Source organism: Sinocyclocheilus rhinocerous, unplaced genomic scaffold (assembly GCF_001515625.1).
Source record: "Sinocyclocheilus rhinocerous isolate Xijiao unplaced genomic scaffold, SAMN03320098_v1.1 scaffold24, whole genome shotgun sequence".
NCBI lineage: Eukaryota > Metazoa > Chordata > Actinopteri > Cypriniformes > Cyprinidae > Sinocyclocheilus > Sinocyclocheilus rhinocerous.
Window position 1 is genome coordinate 2,257,031 of NW_015647124.1, and position 22,865 is coordinate 2,279,895.

General features: G+C 35.4%; 1 protein-coding gene across 1 annotated transcript in view; it reads left to right on the top strand.

The window, feature by feature from the left end:
- The window catches only part of wnk4a (WNK lysine deficient protein kinase 4a), a 59,568-nt gene that overhangs the window by 9,540 nt on the left and 27,163 nt on the right, over window positions 1-22,865 (top strand). The window contains exons 3-5 of the mRNA XM_016513257.1: window positions 18,137-18,309; window positions 18,960-19,180; window positions 19,481-19,638. Of these exons, the coding sequence (XP_016368743.1) occupies window positions 18,137-18,309; window positions 18,960-19,180; window positions 19,481-19,638 (552 nt within the window). The remainder of the gene's footprint in view (window positions 1-18,136; window positions 18,310-18,959; window positions 19,181-19,480; window positions 19,639-22,865) is intronic.

Here is a 22,865-nt window from a genome sequence, read left to right on the forward strand (position 1 = left end):
AAGATCACAGACAACCTCCGCAATTATTACAAATGACTGGAGGTCACCAGGTAATACTAATCCCGTGCGAATAGGGCTTTAGATGGCTGAAAAATCTCCCGAGCGCTGTCACTGCCTTCCGCCATTTCGTCTCGTGCAAAAAACAACAACAACAACATTGCATGCTGCTTCTGCGTCAGACTGATGCTGGCTGGACAGGATTTACCGCGAGTTTTCAAAATCGCAATAATCAAATACGGTTTTGATGATAATTCAATTTTAAACGATAATACTAACCGTCAGGGCATTTTATCGTGATTTATCGTGAAACCGGTAATCGTTCCATCCCTACTTCCATATAAATAATTGAGAAAAGAGGCTGCTTACCTGCATTAACACTCTGTGATCCCCATCTGAGCGATTGCAGCAATTTTATTAATACCAGTATAGTTTAATGATCTCTAGAGAGATTGTCCCTTAATGATAAGGGGGTCATTCACAAGAACAGGTCAAAGGTAAAATACAAAATCTCCAGCTGTGAAAATTCAGCCCGTGAACCAAGAAGCATGAATCTGTGTTTTATGACGTCTGTTACCTTTTGCTGCTCTGGCCTTTTTAAATCGCCTGCTATATTTAATGGAAAGTGCTAACCTTAGGCTTGTGTGCATTATAAGTTCTTGTGAACAACATTTGAATGCATGTTCTGAAGAGATGGCTGAATGTTCAGTCCTGACCTCCTTTCCCAAGCCCCGAAAAAGGAAATGTCAGAAGTAACCATCTACACTTAAAGCGCTTTCTTATGTCAGCACTCCACAAGAACAAACCTGTTGTCTGTTGTGAAAGTTTCTCTACAGCAGGTAATTGAGCCCAGCGGTACGTCATGTACCACGGCTGCCCCCTTCTCTTTCATGCTGGGGGACTTTAAACTAGCAGCTATCCTGTTGCTGTCAGGCTGCCTTATTCTGGTCCAGTCTCGTGTTCATTTGCGTTATTTGTTTGAAATGTTAGACTGCTGGAATGTATTTCAAGCTCTGATGCGATATTTTCATTATTGGCCTGGCTAATAATGTACTCCAGATGTGTCCTGATTATCATTGTGGCTTTCTCCAACTAACCCAGGCTGGTTCGGCTTTGACTCAACACTGAGAAGACACAAAGACACACATACATATGAAATGGGGTCCAAAAGTCTGAGATCACTTGTGAAAATCACTTGTTCTTTTCCAATTTGTTACAATGTTGTTCATTATAAATTATATCATCAGCATATTTGAGTGAAAGGTTCACATTCAAATTGTTTTAAACTTATTAGATTTTATGTTTTATATTTATTACAAATTATACTGTGTGATCAGCATATCAGCTCACCAAAGGATCCTCTGCAATGAATGGGTGCCGTCAGAATGAGAGTCCAAACATCTGATAAAAACATCACAGTAATCCACAAGTAATCCACACCACTCCAGTCCATCAGTTAACATCCTGTGAAGTGAAAAGCTGTGTGTTTCTAAGAAACAAATCCATCATTAAGGTGTTTTAACTTTAAACTGTCACTTCAGGCAAAATACAAGTCCATAATCGATAATAACGCTTCCTCCAGTGAAAAAGTTAATTTCCTCTTCTCCTCTCACATCATAATCCACTCAACATATTTGTTTAGAGCTGTTTTGGACTGTGCTTGATCTGTGCAGATTTCTCTCAACTTTTTTTTTTTTTGTTCACTGGAGAAAACAATATTCTCGATTATGGATTTACCAGAAGTAATGGTTTGATGTTAAAATACCTTAATGCTGGATTTGTTTCTTACAAACACACAGCTTTTGGCTTCCTACGATGTTAAGTGATGGACTGGAGTGCTGTGGATTATTGTGATGTTTTTATCATGTTTTTATCAGCTGTTTGGACTCTCATTCTGACGGCACCCATTCACTGCAGAGAATCCATTGGTGAGCAAGTGATGTAACTAAGATGTTAAGTGATGGACTGGAGTGGTGTGGATTACTTGTAGATTATGGTGATGTTTTTATCAGCTGTTTGGACTCTCATTCTGACGGCACCCATTCACTGCAGAGGATCCATTGGTGAGCAAGTGATGTAATGCTACATTTCTCCAAATCTGATGAAGAAACAAACTCATCTACATCTTAGAGTAAATTTGTAATTTTCAGCAAATAAAATTTTTTGTGTGAACTATTCCTTTAAAATCATTACAAATTATATGATCAGAATAGCAAAGTGAAAATGTGAAAGAAATGCCAAAGTCCTAAAAAAAAATGTAGATTATAAACATACTTACAATTCATTCAACACTGAAAAACATTAATAAGAACAATATAATCCAATTAGAAATGCATAATTGTACCTAATATTTGTGTGTGCTGTATATGCTTAGAGTATTGTTAGCTTGCTTAGTACCAAACTTTACTGTGAATCAGAAAATTACATGCGAGTGGAGTTTTTAGTGTGATAACAAGGTTTACGTGTTGTGTGGTCTGCAAAATCACACAAAAGAAATTAAAAGTAGTGTCGAAACATTTCTCAACTGTACTGCCTTTAAAACAAATCTTATTACAGTTAATTAGGGCTGCACAATTTGTTCAGTAAATCATATTGCAAGTAGTTTAATAAACATTGCCATTATTGCAACAACATGATAAACATCAATGCTTCACAATACAGTTTGTTTTGCCATGTGAGGTAGCAGGGAATGGACTCCATAACAAATCAGCACAAGCTGTAAAGTCCTTTGGTAACTGCTAATGCTGTGTGTTTAGTGGATATCCATGACATATAATGCTAAAATCTCTGAGGACACTTTATTTGGTCATTAAAATAAAACAACACAATGAGGATGAACAGATCAGATGCCAGAGGAAAGAGAAGAACAGCGATTGTCTTGCCAATTTGTTCCTCAGTGCTGCCAAAGTATTTTGTAATATTAGGTAACCGAGAGAGTAAAGTATTTAAACAGTTTAACCATTAAGAGCAATTAGAAGCTTTATGTGTTGAAATCAAGTTAACACCTCCATTCCTTGCCTGTCCTCTGATTGGTGTATTAAAGGGTTACACAAGCAAAAATGGAAAGTCATTCATCATTTATGACTTACCTTTTGTGTTTGAACACAAAATAAGATATTGCACAATGTCTAGAAGGGATATTAAGAGTGAAATATGTCATTATCTCTGTCCTTGCTGCTGCTTTAGAAATAGTAACACTATCAGCTCGTGTATAAGAGCACAATGCCAGTCATTTGCCAGTGTTTCCAGAACAAGGTACAGTCATAGTAACTGGTGATATGAGGTGTGGAACCAAATATATGTTGTTCTTATGACCACATTTAATATTAGTGTTAGTGCTCAATATCTCAATAGAATGAACTACCGGTCAAAAGTTTGAAATATTTAAGACTTTTTAATGTTTTTGAAAGAAGTCTTTTCTGCTCAAGGCTGCGTTTATTTGATTAAAAATACAGTAAAAACAGTAATATTGTGAAATATTATTGCAATTTAAAACAACAGTTGTCTACTTGAGTATATTGTAAAATGTAATTTATTTCTGTGATGTAAAGCTGAATTTTCAGCATCATTACTCCTGTCTTCAGTATCACATGATCCTTCAGAAATCATTCTAATATACCAAGATATTTTAAATTGCAATAATATTTACTGTTTTATTGTATTTTTTCCTCTATTTTACAAAATCTTAGTTATTCCAAACTTTTGACCTGTAGTGCATATTGTTTTTATATTGAAGTCAGTAGTTTCATTTTGCACAATTTTTTTAAATCACGTCATTCGCAGTGCTTCATGGAAAGAGTAGTTGATTCACTCTTAATGCAGAGTCTTACCTTTTTGTTATTTTCCCCTAATTTTGCATTGAATCATAGTTTGTAGTGTTATGTTTCATCTCACAGTCAGTTGGTTTGGTTCATGGCATGGAAGTCTTTGTTGAAGGATGTTTTGAAATCCCTATGGAGAAAATTATTGGGCAAAAATACTTCCAGAATCAAGGTCAATGAAGTGTGTGGTCACTGTTGTGCTCTTGCAAGGTTAACCTTCATTTAAAGTCTCTTGTGTTCCTGCAAACACACACACACACACACAGATAAGGCAGAACGTTTTGTGCAGCCTAGATCCACTCGATGAATACAGTACAGCAGTGCTGTCAATAAATACACTGAAACTTAACCCAGATGAAGGATAAATACACTCTGTGATAGCTATAATAGGATGAATATCATGAAAACAAGCCCAGATCACATTCCACCCCAAAATCAATAGGAAAACATATTTATGTGCTTAAAGAAAATAATGCCTGTTTTGTGCCTATTCATAGTGATTAAGCAAGTTGCCCCAAAATCTCATTATTGTAATACATTTTTGAAAATTATATTTCATGTATTACTGTAAAATGATCATTTTTAAATCAGCAAATACTAACATGAATACACTGCAAATTAATTTAGTCTTGTTTTACAGTACAATATCTAAGCATTCTTACATCAAATACATATACCTGCGAAGCAAAATAACTTCCCAAGTACATGCAACAAAATTAAGTCAGTTTAAATCTGCCAGTAGGGTCAGATAAATAAACTTAATTCAAAGGGAAAATAAGATAATTTTTCTTACCCTATTATTAGATTTTTTCCCTTGTTTTAATCATAAATTCACTTAAAGGGATAGTTCACCCAAAAATGACAATTACCCCCATGATTTTCTTACCCTCAAGCCATCCTAGGTGTATATGACTTTCTTCTTTCAGACGAATACAATCGGAGTTATATCAAAAAAAGTCCTGGCTCTTCCAAGCTTTATAATGGCAGTGAATGGTGGTCGAGATTTTAAAGCCCAAAAAAGTGCATCCATCCATCATAAAAAGTGCTCCACACGGCTCCGGGGGGTTAATAAAGGCCTTCTGGAGTGAAATGATACGTTTGTGTAAGACAAATATCCATATTTAAAACTTTATAAACTGTAATCTTTAGCTTCCACTAACTGTCGTACGCGTGTTCACGAGAGAGTGGCGTTCCAGCGGATGACGTAGGTGTAGCGTAAACTCTGGTGAGAAGTGATGAACGCGGAAGCGCAAAGGAGAGAGCAAAATAAAACACCGGTCTCAAATTCGAAGTACAAAGCAAGGATTTATAAAGGAAAATGTCGGAGGATTTCGATATAAGCCGAGAGGAGACTGGTTTTTTCTTTGCTGTAAATAGGGGTGGGTGATATGGCAAAAATGTCATATCACGATTAATTTTTTTCAGGAAAATCACGACTCACGATTTTATCACGATTGTTTGTTGATGTTGGTTTTACTATTTTGCAAGTTGCCTGAGCAGTACAGCCAAACTAATTTCCCTATTTTAAAACCAAAGACTTATAAGGGAACAAAATATAAAATACGAAAAAATGGCAGATATTTAGGCCAAAGAGTGCGAAGATGAAAATCTTTGTCATTATTTTATCTGTTTTTAACAAATAAGAAAAGATACACATTACCAATACACATAATATACAAATAAAACAAACAGTGCTTTATTTTTCAGGTACAGCAGGTGTATTTAGCATTTAGCATTAAAGAAATGAACATACATTATATAAAATAAAACACTATATTCACTTCACTGTATAAATTTTACATTGATTTTCATTAAAGCGACTGTTTTAAAGTGCTTCAGTCAAGAGCAGTGAGTGATTTTTCTCTTTGCGTTTTGTTGTTTTATTAACATTAAAGGGATAGTTCACACAAAAATGAAAATTCTGAGAAAAAAAATTCATTTACTCACTCTCAAGTTGTTTTAAACCTGAATGAGTTTCTTTCTTCTGTTGAAAATAAAAATTATTTTGAAGAATGTGGGTAACCAAACAGTTGCTGGTTCCCAGTGTCTTCCATAGTATTTATTTTTTCCTACTATCAAAGTCAATGGGGACCAGCAACTGTTTGTTACCCACATTCTTTAAAATATCTTTTTTTTTTTTGTGTGTGTGTGTGTTCAGCACAAGAAAGAAATTAATACAGGTTTGGGACAACATGAGAGGGATTAAATAATGACAACACTTTAATTTTTGGGTGAACTATTCCTTTAATGACAAGCAGCAGCATGTTTATTACTATTAGTCTGCTGTCACTTTAAGACCTGCAAGCATCTAATATCCAGGCATGCATCCGTTTTTCTCTTAACTGTTTATTTTCACTGTAGACATAATCAACTGTGTTTATATTTAAACCTTTTGTGTTTTTGACAGTATTAGCAAAATCAGACGCAAAAGATAATTTAGTCCAGTATCAGGCACTGTTTTACAGGCTTATTAGTGTGCGTGCGCTTCAGGTGTACGAGCTCAGAAAAAGCGCATGTCAGCACGCCAATGAAATGTTTAACCGGCAAGGCTTTAAAGCACATGCAAATAATGTACTTTTGTGATGAACTATTCCTTTAATGACAAGCAGCAGCATGTTTATTACTATTAGTCTGCTGTCACTTTAAGACCTGCAAGCATCTAATATCCAGGCATGCATGGCATCCAGGCACTGTTTTACAGGCTTTTTAGTGTGCGCGCGCTTCAGGTGTACAAGCTCAAAAAAAGCGCATGTCAGCACGCCAATGAAATGTTTAACCGGCAAGGCTTTAAAGCACATGCAAATAATGTACTTTTGTGATAGTGAATAAGTGCAGTGCCCCGTGAGTGTAACTTTACCGCTAAGTTAACATTTGATGTGAATGTATGTGGCGTTGTACAGTATATTGAGACAGAGGCGCCAGAACTGCAGCTGATAGAATGTGCGCTGTAGTGCGATACTACGATATTTCTTCAAAAGCAAAAATCGTGATATCACACACCCCTAGCTGTAAACAAAACTTGGTTCTCGCGAGACTAGCATATTCTCACCAGAGCTTACGCTATGCCAACGTCATCCACTGTCTCTCGTGAACGTGCATACGACAGTTAGATTACATTAGAGATTACTTTTGTGATAGTGAATAAGTGCAGTGAGTGTAACTTTACCTCTAAGTTAACATTTGATGTGAATGTATGTGGCGTTGTACAGTATATTGAGACTGAGGCGCCAGAACTGCAACTGATAGAATGTGCGCTGTAGTGCGATACTACGATATTTCTTCAAAAGCAAAAATCGTGATATCGCACACCCCTAGCTGTAAACAAAACTTGGTTCTCGCGAGACTAGCATATTCTCACCAGAGCTTACGCTATGCCAACGTCATCCACTGTCTCTCGTGAACGTGCATACGACAGTTAGATTACATTAGAGATTACAGTTTATAAAGTTTTAAATAAAGATATTTTTCTTACACAAACGCATCGATTCGCTTCAGAAGGCCTTTATTAACCCCCCTGGAGCCGTGTGGAGCACTTTTTATGATGGATAGACGCAGTTTATTGGACTTCTATTGGACTATTGAATATTACCACCCATTCACTGCCATTATAAAGCTTGGAAGAGCAAGGACATTTTTTAATATAAATTGTATTCGTTTGAAAGAAGAAAGTCATATACACCTAGGATGGCTTGAGGGTGAGAGAGAGAGAGAGAATAGTTCTACGGTCACAGCTTTCCTGCTCTAATTTGTCTTCCAGCAGCTTTAGTTGAATCTTCATAACTGTCATATGTGGATTCCAGCTGTCATGTGATTGATGAAATGCACTGCTGTGTGTCTATGGGCAGTTTGCTGCCTACAGGTGTTCCCACATTAGACTGTGACCTTAACAACGCCTTCGAACACTCATGACCGGACATGCATTCTCATGTAGTGTGTCTTTGCAGTTCAGGGCTCGTGTGTAAGTGAGCGCAGAGCAGAGACGCAGTGAGATCAATGAGTTGTCTCTTTATTGAGTCTCTTTATTTTGGAGAGGAATCACAAACATGACTCAGCCTGTTACTGCTGATATCGATGCGGTCTTGAAGAACAAAGATAACATTATCACACAATAAAATACAAACACAGCTACTATCTCTTGCACAAAAGGTTATTCATTATCACAGATGAAGCTCACTTTCACAGTAATCCATGAGGCAGACTAGTAGTGTATTTTTTCCCTCGGTTTGTGGAAGTTGGGAAATATTTAATCTATAATTGTGTCTTCTTTCACACCTCAGGCTGTGTTGCCAATAGTTTGGTGTTGGATGTTTCCTAATGGAAAAAGCATCCTCCTCTATCTGATCTATTTACTTTTAACACATTAGTATATTTTTCCGCCTGTAAGAAAGCATCTGATCATAGCAATTTGTATATTTGCATGAGCTTTGCATTCCAATCATGCTATGAAGAAAGCAACTTTACAGTACTAAACATAAAAAAAAAACTGTTAGTGTTGCTTTCAAATAGAATTACAACTTCAGTTTCTACTATAAAGCAGCTCTCTAAGTTTATGTTTTTAGTCATGAACGTTTTTATGGAAGCCTGTTTCCACCATGGAATAAAAAAAAATAAAAAAAGGTTTTTGCGACTTTTTATTTCACAATTCAGAGTTTATATCTCACAGTTCTGACTCTTCTTTTTAAAATCACGAGATGTAAACTCTAGAATTCTGACTTTCTTTCTCACAATTCCAAATGTACATGTTGCAGTTCTGAATTTTGTCCTCAGAATTCCGAGTTTATTGCAATTCAGTTTTGTTTTATTGTCCGTGGAATAAAAATAAATAAGATCAATGTGACTTATCTCACAATTCTGACTTTTTTCTTGCAATTAAGTTTATATCTCATGATTCTGCATTTATATCACACAGTCCTGCGTTTATATCTTGTAATTCTGACTTCATAATTCAGAATTGTGAGATAAAAAGTCAAAATTACCTTTTTAAAAATTTTTATCCTGTGGTGGAAACAAGCTTCTATACATCTGACCTCGACAGACTGAACTGAAGAAAGATTTCCTGGAGAAGATTTCCATGTCAAAGTAGGCGGAGCTCCAGAGCCACACCTTCTTATTACATAATCGCCATGGACCAATGATAATTCGAGAGTGTTTACCAGCTGAAGCAGTTTTCTGGAAAAGTTGGCTTTGGCAAGCTGTTTCAAACTTTCAAAACAAACTCCAAGCGAGCATCGCTTTGGCCTGATTTTGTTCAAAATGATCCAGTTCATTCTTCGATTAGTCTTCTAGTATTCATTTATTCTGGTGGCTCGTGTTCATCCTAATGAAGGTGCTGACAGGTGGTTCCTCCCCATGTGGAGCTCTAGAACATCAACACTGCTTATGTAACAGTAACACCATGTGGAGCTGAGCCAAGACATTTTCAGTCTGGCTTTAATCACACACATGCCTGCAGACCCCCATGACCAGACCCCAATATAAGTTTGACGGGAGGGTCGGACAAGTACAAGTCCCAAAAGCACGTGAACAATGTGGGACCTAGCAGTTATGCAGAGCTGAATGCTTGCAGAGAGAGACTACAACAAAAACATTCTGCTATCAGTAGATCCAGACATTTTAGCCACTTGATAAATGAACTTGCAAGGGCAGTATGTGTAGAATTTAGTGAATGATGGGTATGCAAATGACCTGGTAGTGGTAACAAGAGGGTCAATGACGTCACACTCATTTTTCATTAAAATGACAGCTCTAGTTTCCAAATTAAAATTCATTTAGATGTTTTTGGGGGCATAAAGTCAAAATGTCAGGTTGGTTAAGCTGCCCTCAGATTGTAATGCAGAAAAAAGCTGATTAATAATTAATAAAAAATAAATAAATACTAGGGATGTAACGATGCACCCCGAGCCGGCTGAAAATCGATAAAAATATGTGACGATTATAGTAAAAGTGAATCTTTTCATTTATAATTTATACATGTGTAGTGTACATGTTACAAAGTACACTCACATGTATTCAAAGGGTAAGAAAAAAAATACTTTATTACTTTTTACTCGGATACATTAAATTTAAACTTGTTGAAAGTGATATAAAAGTATTTCAATATACAATATGTAACCATAATTGATTCAAAGAAAGTGTATTTCGGCTAAGAATTATTTTCTTAATTTTTTTTTTCTTTTGGACAACTTACTTCTCATTGACCTAAGAGTCAAGAGCTGTCAATTTTATAATATTATATAATGTGTGTAAAACTATTATGTTGATTTTGCTGATTAGAAGTTCACAGTGTTCATTTATTATTGTTCTATTGTTTTAAACAGTCATGTAACGAATCTGCTGCAGCATGTGAGGGCAAACTACACCTTAACTCATGGCAGCTTGAGGACAGGGTGAGAAATATGCAGCAGTAGTTATTATTTAATATTTACATAACAGTATTTTAGACGCTTGTAAAAACTTTTCAACAAATTCATAATGTTCACTCCAACTTAAAATGCCAGGAAAATGAAGCGTGGTGTTTTTTGCCATGTATGTAATGCAGAATTAGTGTTGGCCCCTGGAGTGGTGTGTATTCCTCTTCATTATAATCTCTTTCCTTTCTACCAGCTCCAGACCGGCATCGTTGTCATCTTCTTCATCCAGTGCTGTTTACTTCTTTGCTGGGATAAAAGAACATTTGTTGATGTTTCCATCCTTTTTGGACCAAAGTTGTAATTTAACAAAATGCCAAGGACCCTTCAGGTTTCAATGTTTTGAAACGTTCATAATGAGAACTCTTTCTACATGACTTTACCTTTTGTAATTGAATTCAGGCAGAATATGATTTTACGTAACTTGGGGTTTGTATGTCAAAAGGTCTCAACAGAGAGCCGTTCGTTGTCTACAATGGGCACAGTGTCATTTACAAACCTGATGCAATATGCATGTGTTTATGGTTATAAGTCTGATCTGTTTATTCCATCGGCTGGTGGAGGCCAGAGACATGAGTGATGTTCACCTCATGCGTTTAATATCAGCTTGAGTTGGTGAGTGGTCATTGAGATTTTTATATCGTCTGTTTGCCTAAATCTGGTGTCTCGATGGCTCGCCTAGTGAGGCTTTCGTTTGCAAACGCCACTAATAACAGAGATTTACTATGCTCTGCTAACAGTTTTTGGGATTCGAAGTTTGAAAAATGACAGTAATTTCCTTGCAGTCTCTCTAACTGTTTTTCTAATGTTGCATTGGATTTGTCACTGGCTTAGAGGTCTTTGGAATGAATAGATGTGGTTTGGCATGAGGTCAGGATTCTGGTCTGGGCAGTTTGGAGTTAACCAGCGCTGAAGCTGCTGGCCCATACTGCTCTCAACCCACAGCGGTGTGCTCTGATTGAACGCACATGTGTTTCTGTACATTTGTTCTTCTAAACATTCAGGCGTATAATAACACAATGAGGAAATTTGTACAATGTCATCCAAAAACTTACATAAGCATTTCTTTCAATGACAAACAGATATAAAAGCACCCAGGATATAAGTATTAAACCAATTGTTAGTTGCTATTTATTTAATAATATTAAAATTGAAGAATGGCACAAAATTTCAAAATAAAAACATTACACTTCATGCACATGATTTGCATGAATGCCAAAGGATTCATGAAAAATTCTTAAAGGAATAGTTCACCCCAAAATGAAAATTTGCTGAAAATGTTCTCACCAAATGTGTTTGTCTGCTTTTTATCAAGAACAAATTTATCGTCAAGTCACATCGATGGAGGGTTATCACGTAATTTGACTAGCTGATATGATGATAGAGTCTTCAAGACAACATTGGCCTACATTGTTTCATTGGAAACACACTGTTCCAGAGTTGAGTGAAAGGTTATTGAGATCTCCATCGCAGAGCCATTTTCATACACTTCATGCCAAGAAAAAATTTGATTTAGATCGTCAAAGAATGCAGAATTTGTTGGCATCAATAACAAGGCACCATGTTTCACACTTGCATGCTACATTTAAGGAGTAGTTTACCCAAAATTGAAAATGTAGTCACCCTCTGGTCTTTCCAATATCTAGATGAGTTTGTTTCTTCATCAGATTTGGAGAAATGTAGCATTCCATCACTTGTTCACCAATGGATGCTCTGCAGTGAATGGGTGCCACCAGAATGCGAGTCCAAACAGCTGATAAAAACATCCAGTAATCCACACCACTCCAGTCCAGCAAATAATGTCTTGTGAAGCCAAAAGCTGTGTGTTTGTAAGGAACAAATTCATCATTAAGGTGGCATCCATTCACTGCAGAGGTTCCATTGGTGAGCTATTTCCATTTCATTTTTCAGTTTTGGGTGAACTATTCTATTAAGAATAAAAATCTTCTTAACTGTAATTTTCTTCTTAGCTTCTAACTTAAGAAAAAAATTCAATGTTTTGTATTTCCAAAAAATTTCTTCTGAAGAATGTTCTTATATATTTTCTCTCCATTGTTCTTCAAGACAATGTAAATTCTTGAAAAAATTTTCTTAAAATCATAGTAAATATCTTAAAAACGCTGTATGTGTTATTGTATGTGCTTTAAACATATATAACACTGATGCCTGTCATTTTATTCTTAAGAAGAAAAAAAAAGAAAGGTGTCTTAAGATGTCTTAACTTCATTAGTCTAGATTTTTTAAAGAATAGCACTTAGGAACTTTCTCAAACTTATTAGAATTTAAGTTGGTTATTATATACTAAATAAAATGCATATTTCAAAATACTGTCTAACACCATGTCTACTCGGCACGCGAACGGTCGCATCCAGTGTAGACACGGTGTTAGACAGTATTTTGAAATATGCATTTTATCTAGTATATAATAACCAACTTAAATGTGTTAGGTGTGTTACGTGCAGTTTGGTCAATCTGTGGCAACTAAAATCAGCTTCTGTATTTCAAATCTTTACAGTACCACACAATAATGATGCATTCAATGACAAAAAACACAGCAAAGCTTTTTTCACAATAGCTGTCCCATATGCTTATACTCTCTTTTTTGTCCCACCCATACGTCAAGCACAAAAGCACTACCATATGGCTGATTCCCTGACAAGCCTTTAGGTTCCTTCCTTCAATCATGATAAGCCTGTAGAGGTTGTTATGTGTCATTTTGTAATTACTAGCTGTGCCTCAGGCTGTCCTGAACTCAAGCTCCAGGATTTCTTCCGTTTAAGCCCACCATGTTTCAGTCATGCAGCTCTAACGTGTTTTAACAGTGCAAGTCCCAGGATGTGCATTTTAACCCTTTACTACAATTCTACACCTTAAAGAGTTAGTTCACCCAAAAATGAAAATTAGCTTGTGCTTTACTCACCCTTGAGGCATCCTAGGTGTATATGACTTTCATATAAAAAAATTGTCCTGGCTATTCCAAGCTCTATCATTGCAGTCAGCGGGTGTTGCAGTTGAACAGTCCACAAGTCGTCAAATAAAACGCGCGCATCCATAATAAAACGTGCCACAGACGGCTCCGGGGGAGTGAATAAAGGCCTCCTGTAGCGAATCAATGATAGAGCTTGGAATAGCCAGGACAATTTTTAATATAACTCCGACTGGATTTGACTGAAAGAAGAAAGTCATATACACCTAGGATGCCTCGAGGGTGAGTAAAACAGTCTAATTTTCATTTTTGGGTGAACTAACCCTTCAATTAAATCACCCAGTCATGAAATAAATAACTGTTTTACAAACAAGCTGTTCAAATGAAGCAATGAGCCACAAGAGGCTGTGTGTTACAGAAATGTAACCACTGATTGACTAAAACACTGTTAACTGTGGTATAATCACTGTAACACAGCCTTTAATTATTACTTTATATCTAAAATGCAGCAACGGTGAATACACCAATACAGACACACATTTTGAATAGTTACATTTATTAATAAAAGTCATGATGATAAACTGTGATGGGCATCTTACGGAAACTCTTTTTGATGCCAGTAGGTAGCGACAAGTGATTATCTTTATGAATGAGTCATTGAATCATTCACTAAACCAATTGCAATGCAAAATGTCATGATATTAAGTAGTATATAATTATTAAGTACAAAGTAATCTGGTTACTTTTTTCGTGCTATTCTATAAATACTGTTATTTTGCTTATACTACTCTTTTCACATTTGCGACATAGGCTCATTCGAAATACGTGCCTCTAAATACATTTCTGCAAAACTGAAAAAACGTACCTATACATACGAATCGCTGCAGTTTCCAGTTGAAATGAACACTAGAGGCAGTAAAACTCCAACTACGTTTATTCCTTTTCACACAAAGTAAGATTTACAGGTCCACAATTTTGATTAATAAAACCTAATTTTCGCACAATTACTAGAGGAATATTATGTTATATATTCAAAACAGTTTTAACATGCTGTGAGATCTCAAAAATGATACTTTAGAATGTTAGCGTCACATATCCAGTTTCATATGTATGTGTTTTCATATTCAGTAGGTTTGTTCGGTAGCTCACGCAGTATGGAGTTGCACTTGAGTGGTGAAGAGCTTCGGTACGAATCCCGTGAAACTATGCTTCGACAAAACAGTTCAAACCTGCATGTAAGGAAGTTCAAATGGCACGGTTGCATCAACAAATGCATTTTTATATCAGTTTTGCATTTGTTAACACTATCGGGTAGGTTTAAGGTTGGGTGGGTTTGGTGTTGGGGATATTTCTAACACGATAGATCATTAACTTTTAGTGACACACCCTGGATATTTGAATTATGAACCGCCGCAATACGCAATACCTGAAGCAACGTAATAAAAACACAGCAATACATGGCTATTATATCAATGTAAAAAAAACGTGCTAGGGTCACGCATTGAACCCGTGTTTTAGTGCCACTCACTGGACATTTCACTTTTAAACTGCCACAAAACATGCAGTAAGGTACGTAATAACGGTGTTGCAGAAATGTATTTAGAGGCATGTATTTCGAATGAGCCTGGGTTGGTTTTTCGCCTACTATATAGTAGGGAAGTATGCATGTTCAGATGCAGCCAAGTATCTGACTTCATGAGTGAGTTATTGAATGATCCACTCAACTGATTTGTTCAAAACACCACTACTATGTGTTTTTTGAAGACATGCCATGGTTGGTTATTCTCTGGCTTCGTTTGAAATTATTTTCATAATCTGAGCAAAAAATTGACAAAGTAACTGACAATGTTGTGTCTAAAATAGAAGTTACTCAATCTTAACCTCTTGTTTGTGTACCAGTGGTTGAACTCAAATGCAATATTTTTGTGGAAAACTCCTGTTTTAGTATTGCTTACACAGGGTAGAGAGAGAGACTTACAGGGTAAGCGTCTCTGCTCTTAGAAGGCGCTGGAAAGTCAAATGCATCTTTATTATATTTACACCCTGGAAAAAGGTTCTGGTTACCTAAATGTGTGTCCGTACACTTCATATAGGCTAGGCTATACTCGACACCCCTGCACCTCTGTCAGTTTGTTTTCCCAGCACAGATATAGTCCTGTGGAGTGTATTTGAGGAGATAATGACATTAACTGTGCTAAAAACGTTCCAGTGTATATGAGAAGGTCTCGGTTGCATCACTAATATGAGGCAGGTCATGGGGACAGTAGCTCAGTGTTGATTGTACACATACTTAAGTCTGAAAAGCAATCCTGTGTTGACTGGAAATGCATAACTGATGTTTGGAGTCACTAATAAGATTAGTGGCATGGATATGTATCATGTGTTAATGTGTGTTTATGTATGCCTGTGTTTTTACAGTGGTTGGTTTGATGGGGGAGAGTACTGTACTTCAGGTAGACTTAAATATAGCGTGAGTGAGTTCACTGAGAGCCTCAATGTGTGCGTAAGACCGACAATGCTTGTCAATCATTTGGTGTCAAGAAGCCTTGAGCCCAGTACAGGAAAACTGTATTTATGTTGGGTTGGGAGAGAAACGTGTTTGAACACAAATTAATAATTCATTTTCCCAAGAGGGTAAAGTTGCTTCTTTAATCCATTTCTCAAACCCTCCCACAGGGAAGAACTCCAAGTGTAATCTCACAAGTCTCTCCTCTAGAGTTCCAAATGAGGTCTCAATAATTTCTCAACTTATGCTCAGATTTATGAAGACACTAAAGTCTGCAGTTAAAAGTTTTGAATATGTTACACACATTAATTTATAGGTCTATACTGTTACTGCACGTCAACAGTTTACTTAATTTAAAATTACATAAAAATTTTCAGTTTAGAATAGTGTTATTTTAGTATCAGAAAGATAATATCATAGTTTTTATTAATATTTAATGTTTATATATATATATACTGTTTACATGTTCATTTTTCTTAGTTAAAAGTTTTGTAATGTTGTGTTTTTGTCATAAAGATCTATATAGTTTTTATTTATTTTTATTTTAGTTTTTTATGTTAATGTAAATGAAAATGAGGACTTTTATTTTATTTCTTTATTTTATTTCAAGTAAAAAATAAAAGTCTGGTTCAGACATACAATGACTGAAATACACCTCTTATGTAATGTTATGCATCATATTTGAATTAAAATATTTTAAGATATTTGGGGGACAAAAAGTAAATAATATCAGGGTGATGCAGCTGTCCTAATATGAAGACAAAAATTAAATGAAGAATGTTTTTGAAAAAAAGTAGTTAGGCATAATCTTTATTATTTTTCCTAAACAAACTATGAAAGAATTTTGTTAAAATTTTAAAATAAATCTTAATAAAAAATAAAAAAAACGTTGTCTGCCAAATCAAGTGCTATTATAGAAAGTACTTTTGCAAATACCTTTAAGAACCTTTTTGAAAACAATTACCACATTTTAAGAGTCATTCAATTTTTTTTGAAAATGGCATGAACGTTTTCTAAACCAAATGCAACCTAGCTGTACATGAATACAAAGATCAAATTTCTAAGAACTTGACACGTGTTTTAAACCAGATTTTTATAAAGATTTGTTTTCTTCATTACCTAGGACTCTCTCATGTGTCATTCACCAAATTTGTGTCTGTTGTCATTTCTCCTAAGGAATCTTATGAGCAACATCTTCAAATACAATGTTAAATGTAGAGCTCGGCCTCCCTCTGTCCCTCGAGACATAAACACACACCGCTTTTCCCAGAACTCACTGAATGTAGGATTCATGGTTCTTGAGCTGCTGTCTCTGAGGAGTTTCCACCCTCCTCACACGGCTGAGAGGCCCAGGACTGCTAAATCAAGCCTTTCATACCCACCAGAGGACAGAAATGGCCTTGTTGCCAAGTAATTGCTCGTCTGTAGTCCAGTCGCTAAAGGTTTTCAAAAAACTATGTTTAGAATGGGATGTAATTATGAGACAGCGGAAAAATATGATTAGGTTAGGGTGTTTCATGTACAGTAAATGGTGAAATTCTTGCGGTTGCAAGCGTCTTACTGGTTCTTATCTGTTTTAATGGTTTTTTGAGTACTAATTACAGGCTGTTATCTGCCAGAATAAGCAGTGAATCATGCTGCTTATTGAGGGCGGATGTACGTCATAAGAACATGTCATTTAAAACCTAAACTAAAGCAAGACACTACAGGTGAACATGGTGTAAGATAGATATCACCATACTTTCACTGGTTCATTCATCACAGTACATTAAGACAAGTGGTTTGTATTACAAGTTTTCTGAAATGTTATGGTCCAATTAACTAATTAAATATGCACTCATTTGCATAAATGTATAGAACAGAAGTATGAACAGTGGATAAATATTCTTGTTTCATTTTGACTTCATAAATCAGAAAATACTGTCAACAGCTAGAAAACAAATATATTTCCACCATGTTATTATGATTAAAAGTTATATAAATTGTGCCAATGTTATATGAACATTATGAACCTCTGTACAAACCTTCAGAATATAGATAGGAATAAAACTTGTTTGGTTTATGTAAGTGCTGCTGATGAGTTCTGGCTCAGTGTATGAGAAAAAACTCATGGCCTTTAATAATATGTGTTGTAATTGAAGATGCAAATAGATAAAGTGTAATAATATAAACACTTAAATGTGTATTTTGGATGTTTTCTTTCCACTAGTCTGATAGACGACATGTTATGGAAGCAAAATAGTTCAAAATCAAAAAAATTGACCAGTGCCTGAAAAAACAATTGTTTTGCCTAGTGTCTTGCCTTAGGTTTATTTGTTTCTTAGTTTTTGTTTAAGAGCTCATTGAAAGTCATTGAAAGTTCTCAGTCATCCCAGTTTCCCCCAGCTTTCCGCAAAGTGTCCTCTTGTTGCACAATTCAGAATCTTAATTTTTTTGTTTCTCTTTCAAAATCTTTTTTTTTTCTCTTCTCTCTCTTCAGACTCGCAAACTGACCAAAGTGGAGCGCCAGCGCTTCAGCGAAGAGGTTGAGATGCTCAAGGGTCTTCAGCACCCAAACATTGTGCGCTTTTACGACTCCTGGAAGTCCACTGTGAAAGGTCACAAGTGCATCCTTCTGGTCACTGAGCTCATGACCTCTGGCACCCTCAAAACGTGAGTTTGTCCTGCATCTCAGAATCACATAGATCACATTAAAGGGATACCAATAAAGATATTATTTAAAGGGGTGGTTGATTATGATTTCACTTTTTGAACTTTAGTGCAAATACCCGTAATGGTAAGGGGGCGTGACAATTCTGGGCAACGTGCACTCTGCGGTTAGCAAATCACAAACACACTGAGCCCGCTAACCAATCAGAGCCCATTGCGTATTTCTGAGGGAGGGGCTTCACAGAACCAGGAACTCAACAGACCGTTTTGACAAGAATGGAAACAGCGGTGTAAAATATGTGAAAATAATGCGTTTTTTTAAAAACGAAGCATGAACACATGTTACACTGCACCCCATACACACAATCAAGCTTTCAAAAAAAGCTGATCAACCACCCCTTTAAAATAGAGTTTCAGGTCCCATTGACTTCCATAGTATTTTTAGTCCATACTATGGAAGTCAGTGGGACCCGAAACCGTTTGCTTACCAACATTCTTTATTATATTCCACAGAAGATCGAAAGTCATACAAGCTTGGAATGGCATGAGGGTGATAAATGATAACAGAATGTTATTTTTTGGGTTGACTGTCCCTTTAATTGTCCCTTTTTTGGTGCTGAGGTGAAAAGGATTTTAACATCCCAATTTCTTAGGTATCTAAAGCGTTTCAAAGAGATGAAACCAAAGCTCCTACAGAGGTGGAGTCGTCAGATCCTTAAAGGACTTCACTTCCTGCACACGCGGACCCCTCCCATCATTCACAGGGACTTGAAATGTGACAATATCTTCATCACGGGCCCCACAGGAAGTGTGAAGATCGGGGACCTTGGACTGGCCACACTCAAGAGGGCAAGCTTTGCCAAGAGCGTAATAGGTAGGTCACTGCAAACTCCTGAAGCGTTTCATGCTTTAGTTTCTCAGTAATGATTTATCTTAGATCTGCTGAGATCTTCAACCTCATTGCATTTCAAGTTTAAAATTAAACATTCAATTTTACTTTTGAAATGTTCACCTTTAGCCACTAGGTAGCTTACAAAGTAATACCATCAAGAGGATAATACCATGGTGTGACAGTTCTTTCCTGATCCTGAAATAAAGTGTGTTATTAAACCATTATAAAATGTACCGTTTTGGTAGTGACATCTAAGAGAATTCTTCACATTGTGTTTAACAGGAACACCAGAGTTCATGGCTCCAGAAATGTATGAGGAGAAGTACGACGAAGCAGTGGACGTCTATGCATTTGGCATGTGCATCTTGGAGATGACCACGTCAGAATACCCTTACTCTGAGTGCCAAAACGCTGCGCAGATTTACCGCAAAGTTACCAGCGTGCGTTTCAATCATTATCATTTAGTGTGATTAATTACTCTTTAAGTTAATGATTTTGGTCAGTACGATTTAAAAAAAAAAAAGGTTTTATGCAGCAAGGAACCATTAAATTGATCAAAAGTGAGAGTAAAGACATTTATAATGTTTCAAAAAGGTGTATTTAAGTCATTCTATGTTGGAAAACTAAAATAATTTTTATTACTTTAAATAAAATAAATGTTAATTGAAATTTAAAAAACCTATGAAAACCTTGAACATATTTTATTTTACCTAGCTGCTAAGGAAACATTTATAATTTTTATTTAATCTAACTTGATGTACTAAAATAAATAAAACTGAAATGAAAATTAATAAAATATATATTAATATAATAAAATATATAGACATTTTTAATAATAAAAGTGACAAAATCATGGAACAAAAGTACTAAAACGTACTCAAATTAAGATGAAAGTGGGGGAAAAAACTAACTTAAACTCAAAATACTAAAATAACACTGCAAAAGATCTATATTTTAAATAAAATGCTGTTCTTTTGAACTTTTTGTATTCATAAAAGAATCCTGAAAAAAAAATATCAAGGTTTTCACAAAAATATGAAGCAGCACAACTGTTTTCAACATTGATAATAATCAGAAATGTTTCTTGAGCAGCAAATCAGCATATTAGAATGATTTCTGAAGGATCATGTGACAATGAAGACTGGAGTAATGATGCTGAAATTTCAGCTTTGATCACAGCAATAAATTACATTTTACTATATATTCACATAGAAAACCGTTTGCTTAATGTTAAAAAATATTTCACAGAAATATTTCATATTATATATTTTTACTGTATTTTTGATCAAATAAATGCAGCCTTGGCGAGCATAAGAGACTTCTTTCAAATACAAAATCTGTGAGATTGCTTTAAAATATGTTTAATTGTTGTGCATATATTTTGCAATAAGCATATGCACGTCCATATTTCCTAGTTTATTCCAGCACTGAGACCTTTAGCCCAGCATGGAAAGTGCCATAAACATCTTTTCTCTTCTTTCATTCTCTTCCTGCATGTCCTCGTTTCCTCTCATTTCCTTAAGAGCTTGCTGTGAGTTCACTTTGAGCAGAAGTTTAAGACTCACGGCTTGGGTTTGATTAGAGCTTATGGCTCTAAAATAGTTTGAAATACCCCCTGTTTGTATCCTGTTTTTAAAAAACCCAGGGCTCGTCTCATTCTGGATAATTTGAGAAAGGCCCTACAGGTCACATGTACACAGAGAGGTCATTCTGATTATGCAGCTTGTTAGGGATACAGTATATTCACTTGTCTGCTCCTTATTGCATTTGGAAACTTACATCAGCATGTGTTTACAACGTCTTCAGACAGATCTCTTTAATGTAAATCAGTCTTGAACAGGTTTTTTTATACATGAAAGAGTGTTCCTAACAAATGCTATAAGGAAACATAACAACTTTGCAGTGGATTGAGATGTTGTACGACATGAAGTACAACCAACTTCAACAGGATTTCAGTAATGTTTTGATTTTGCATGTCAGAAAACAAGTTTATGATGTTTTTAAAGTAATAGCTAAATTTGACACGCACTTTATGTGGATGACGCCAGTGGTTTTGGTTTATAGGTTTGTTGAATGACGTGTCTTGAATGAACGAAACAAAGCCTGCTCTGAAAAGGTTGCTGAGTGTTAATGACAAAGCCAAGGAGCGCGCGTGTAAACGGGATGGGCGGTCGTCCAAAACTCCCATGAACTCGATGCTTTATGGAGCTCATGCTCAACAAATGTTACACAAGTCTACAGGGAAAGTAACCTACTCCAGCTGTAATTCAGTCCTCAGCTGTAATTCTTTGAAATCACAGCTTAACCTCACATGATTGAAGACTTTTGTATAGTCGAAGTAAGTCAAATGTGACAAATAACAGGCGTTAACTGTTGTAGATCTTAATATGATAGATCAACATTAAACCAAGCACATGCAAGTGTTGTAAATTGTATTTTAGAAGACTACAGTGTAAAATTAATAATGTTACATTGCTTTATTGAATGTTTAAGTGGGTTCAAGGTATAATATATATATAAAAAGGGAATTGTGACTTTTTATCTCACAATTCAGTTTATGTCTCACAATTCAGAATTTTTTTTTGCAATTAAGATTTTTTTCTCTGAAATGTGTAAATGAAAAAGTGTAAATTGTGAGATATAAACTTGCAATTGCGAGGAAAAAAACAGAATTGTGAGATAAATTTGGAATTGCTAGGGAAAAAGTCTGAATTGTAAGATATAAACTCGGAATTGTAAGAAGAAAACTCAGAATTGTGAGATATAAATTTGGAATTGCAAGGGGAAAGAAGTCAGAATTGTGAGATATAAGTTAGGAAATGTACGGAAAAAAATGAGAATTGTGAGATATAAACTCACAATTGTGAGAAAATTGTCAGAATCGTGAGATATAAACTCACAACTGTGAGAAAAAAGTCAGAATCGTGTAGGGATGCACGATATTGAATTTTTGCCGATATCCGATATGCCGATAATTTTCAACTCATTTTGGCCGATGCCAATACCGATATGTAATTATTTTTAATTTTGGTTAGTTTTTAAAAATAACTTATTTGTTAGAATTAAATAAACAATAATAGTTATTTTATAATGACAGTACATTGAAGATTTGAAAATAACTATAAATAAACTATATATTAATCACTGCATTTTTTTTCAGAAAGATGCAGTGGCAACCTTAATATTTTATTTTATGATTTAACATTTGTAGATGGTCTAAAGCAAAAGAGTTGTAAAAATTCTGAAAATCTTTTAGAACTCATAATTGGTTTATTTATTCCTCTTATCGGCAAGACATATCGGCATAATTTTTCATATCGGGCCGATGCCGATATTTACATTTAAAGCCATTATCAGCCGATTCCGATATTGGTCCGATAATATCGTGCATTCCTAGAATCGTGAGATATAAACTCAATAAATTAAATTAAAATAAATAAATAAATAAATAAAAAAAATCTGAATTGTGAGATAAATTCAGAATTGCAAGGAAAAATACTGAGAATTGTGAGATATAAACTCGGAATTGTGAGAAAGTCAGAATTCTGAGGTCATATCTCGCAATTCTCAATTCATATCTCAAGTATTTTTCTCAGAATTACAAGAAAAAAAAAGTCAGAATTGTGAGATAAAAAGTCGCAATTACCTATTTTATTTTTTCAACAAC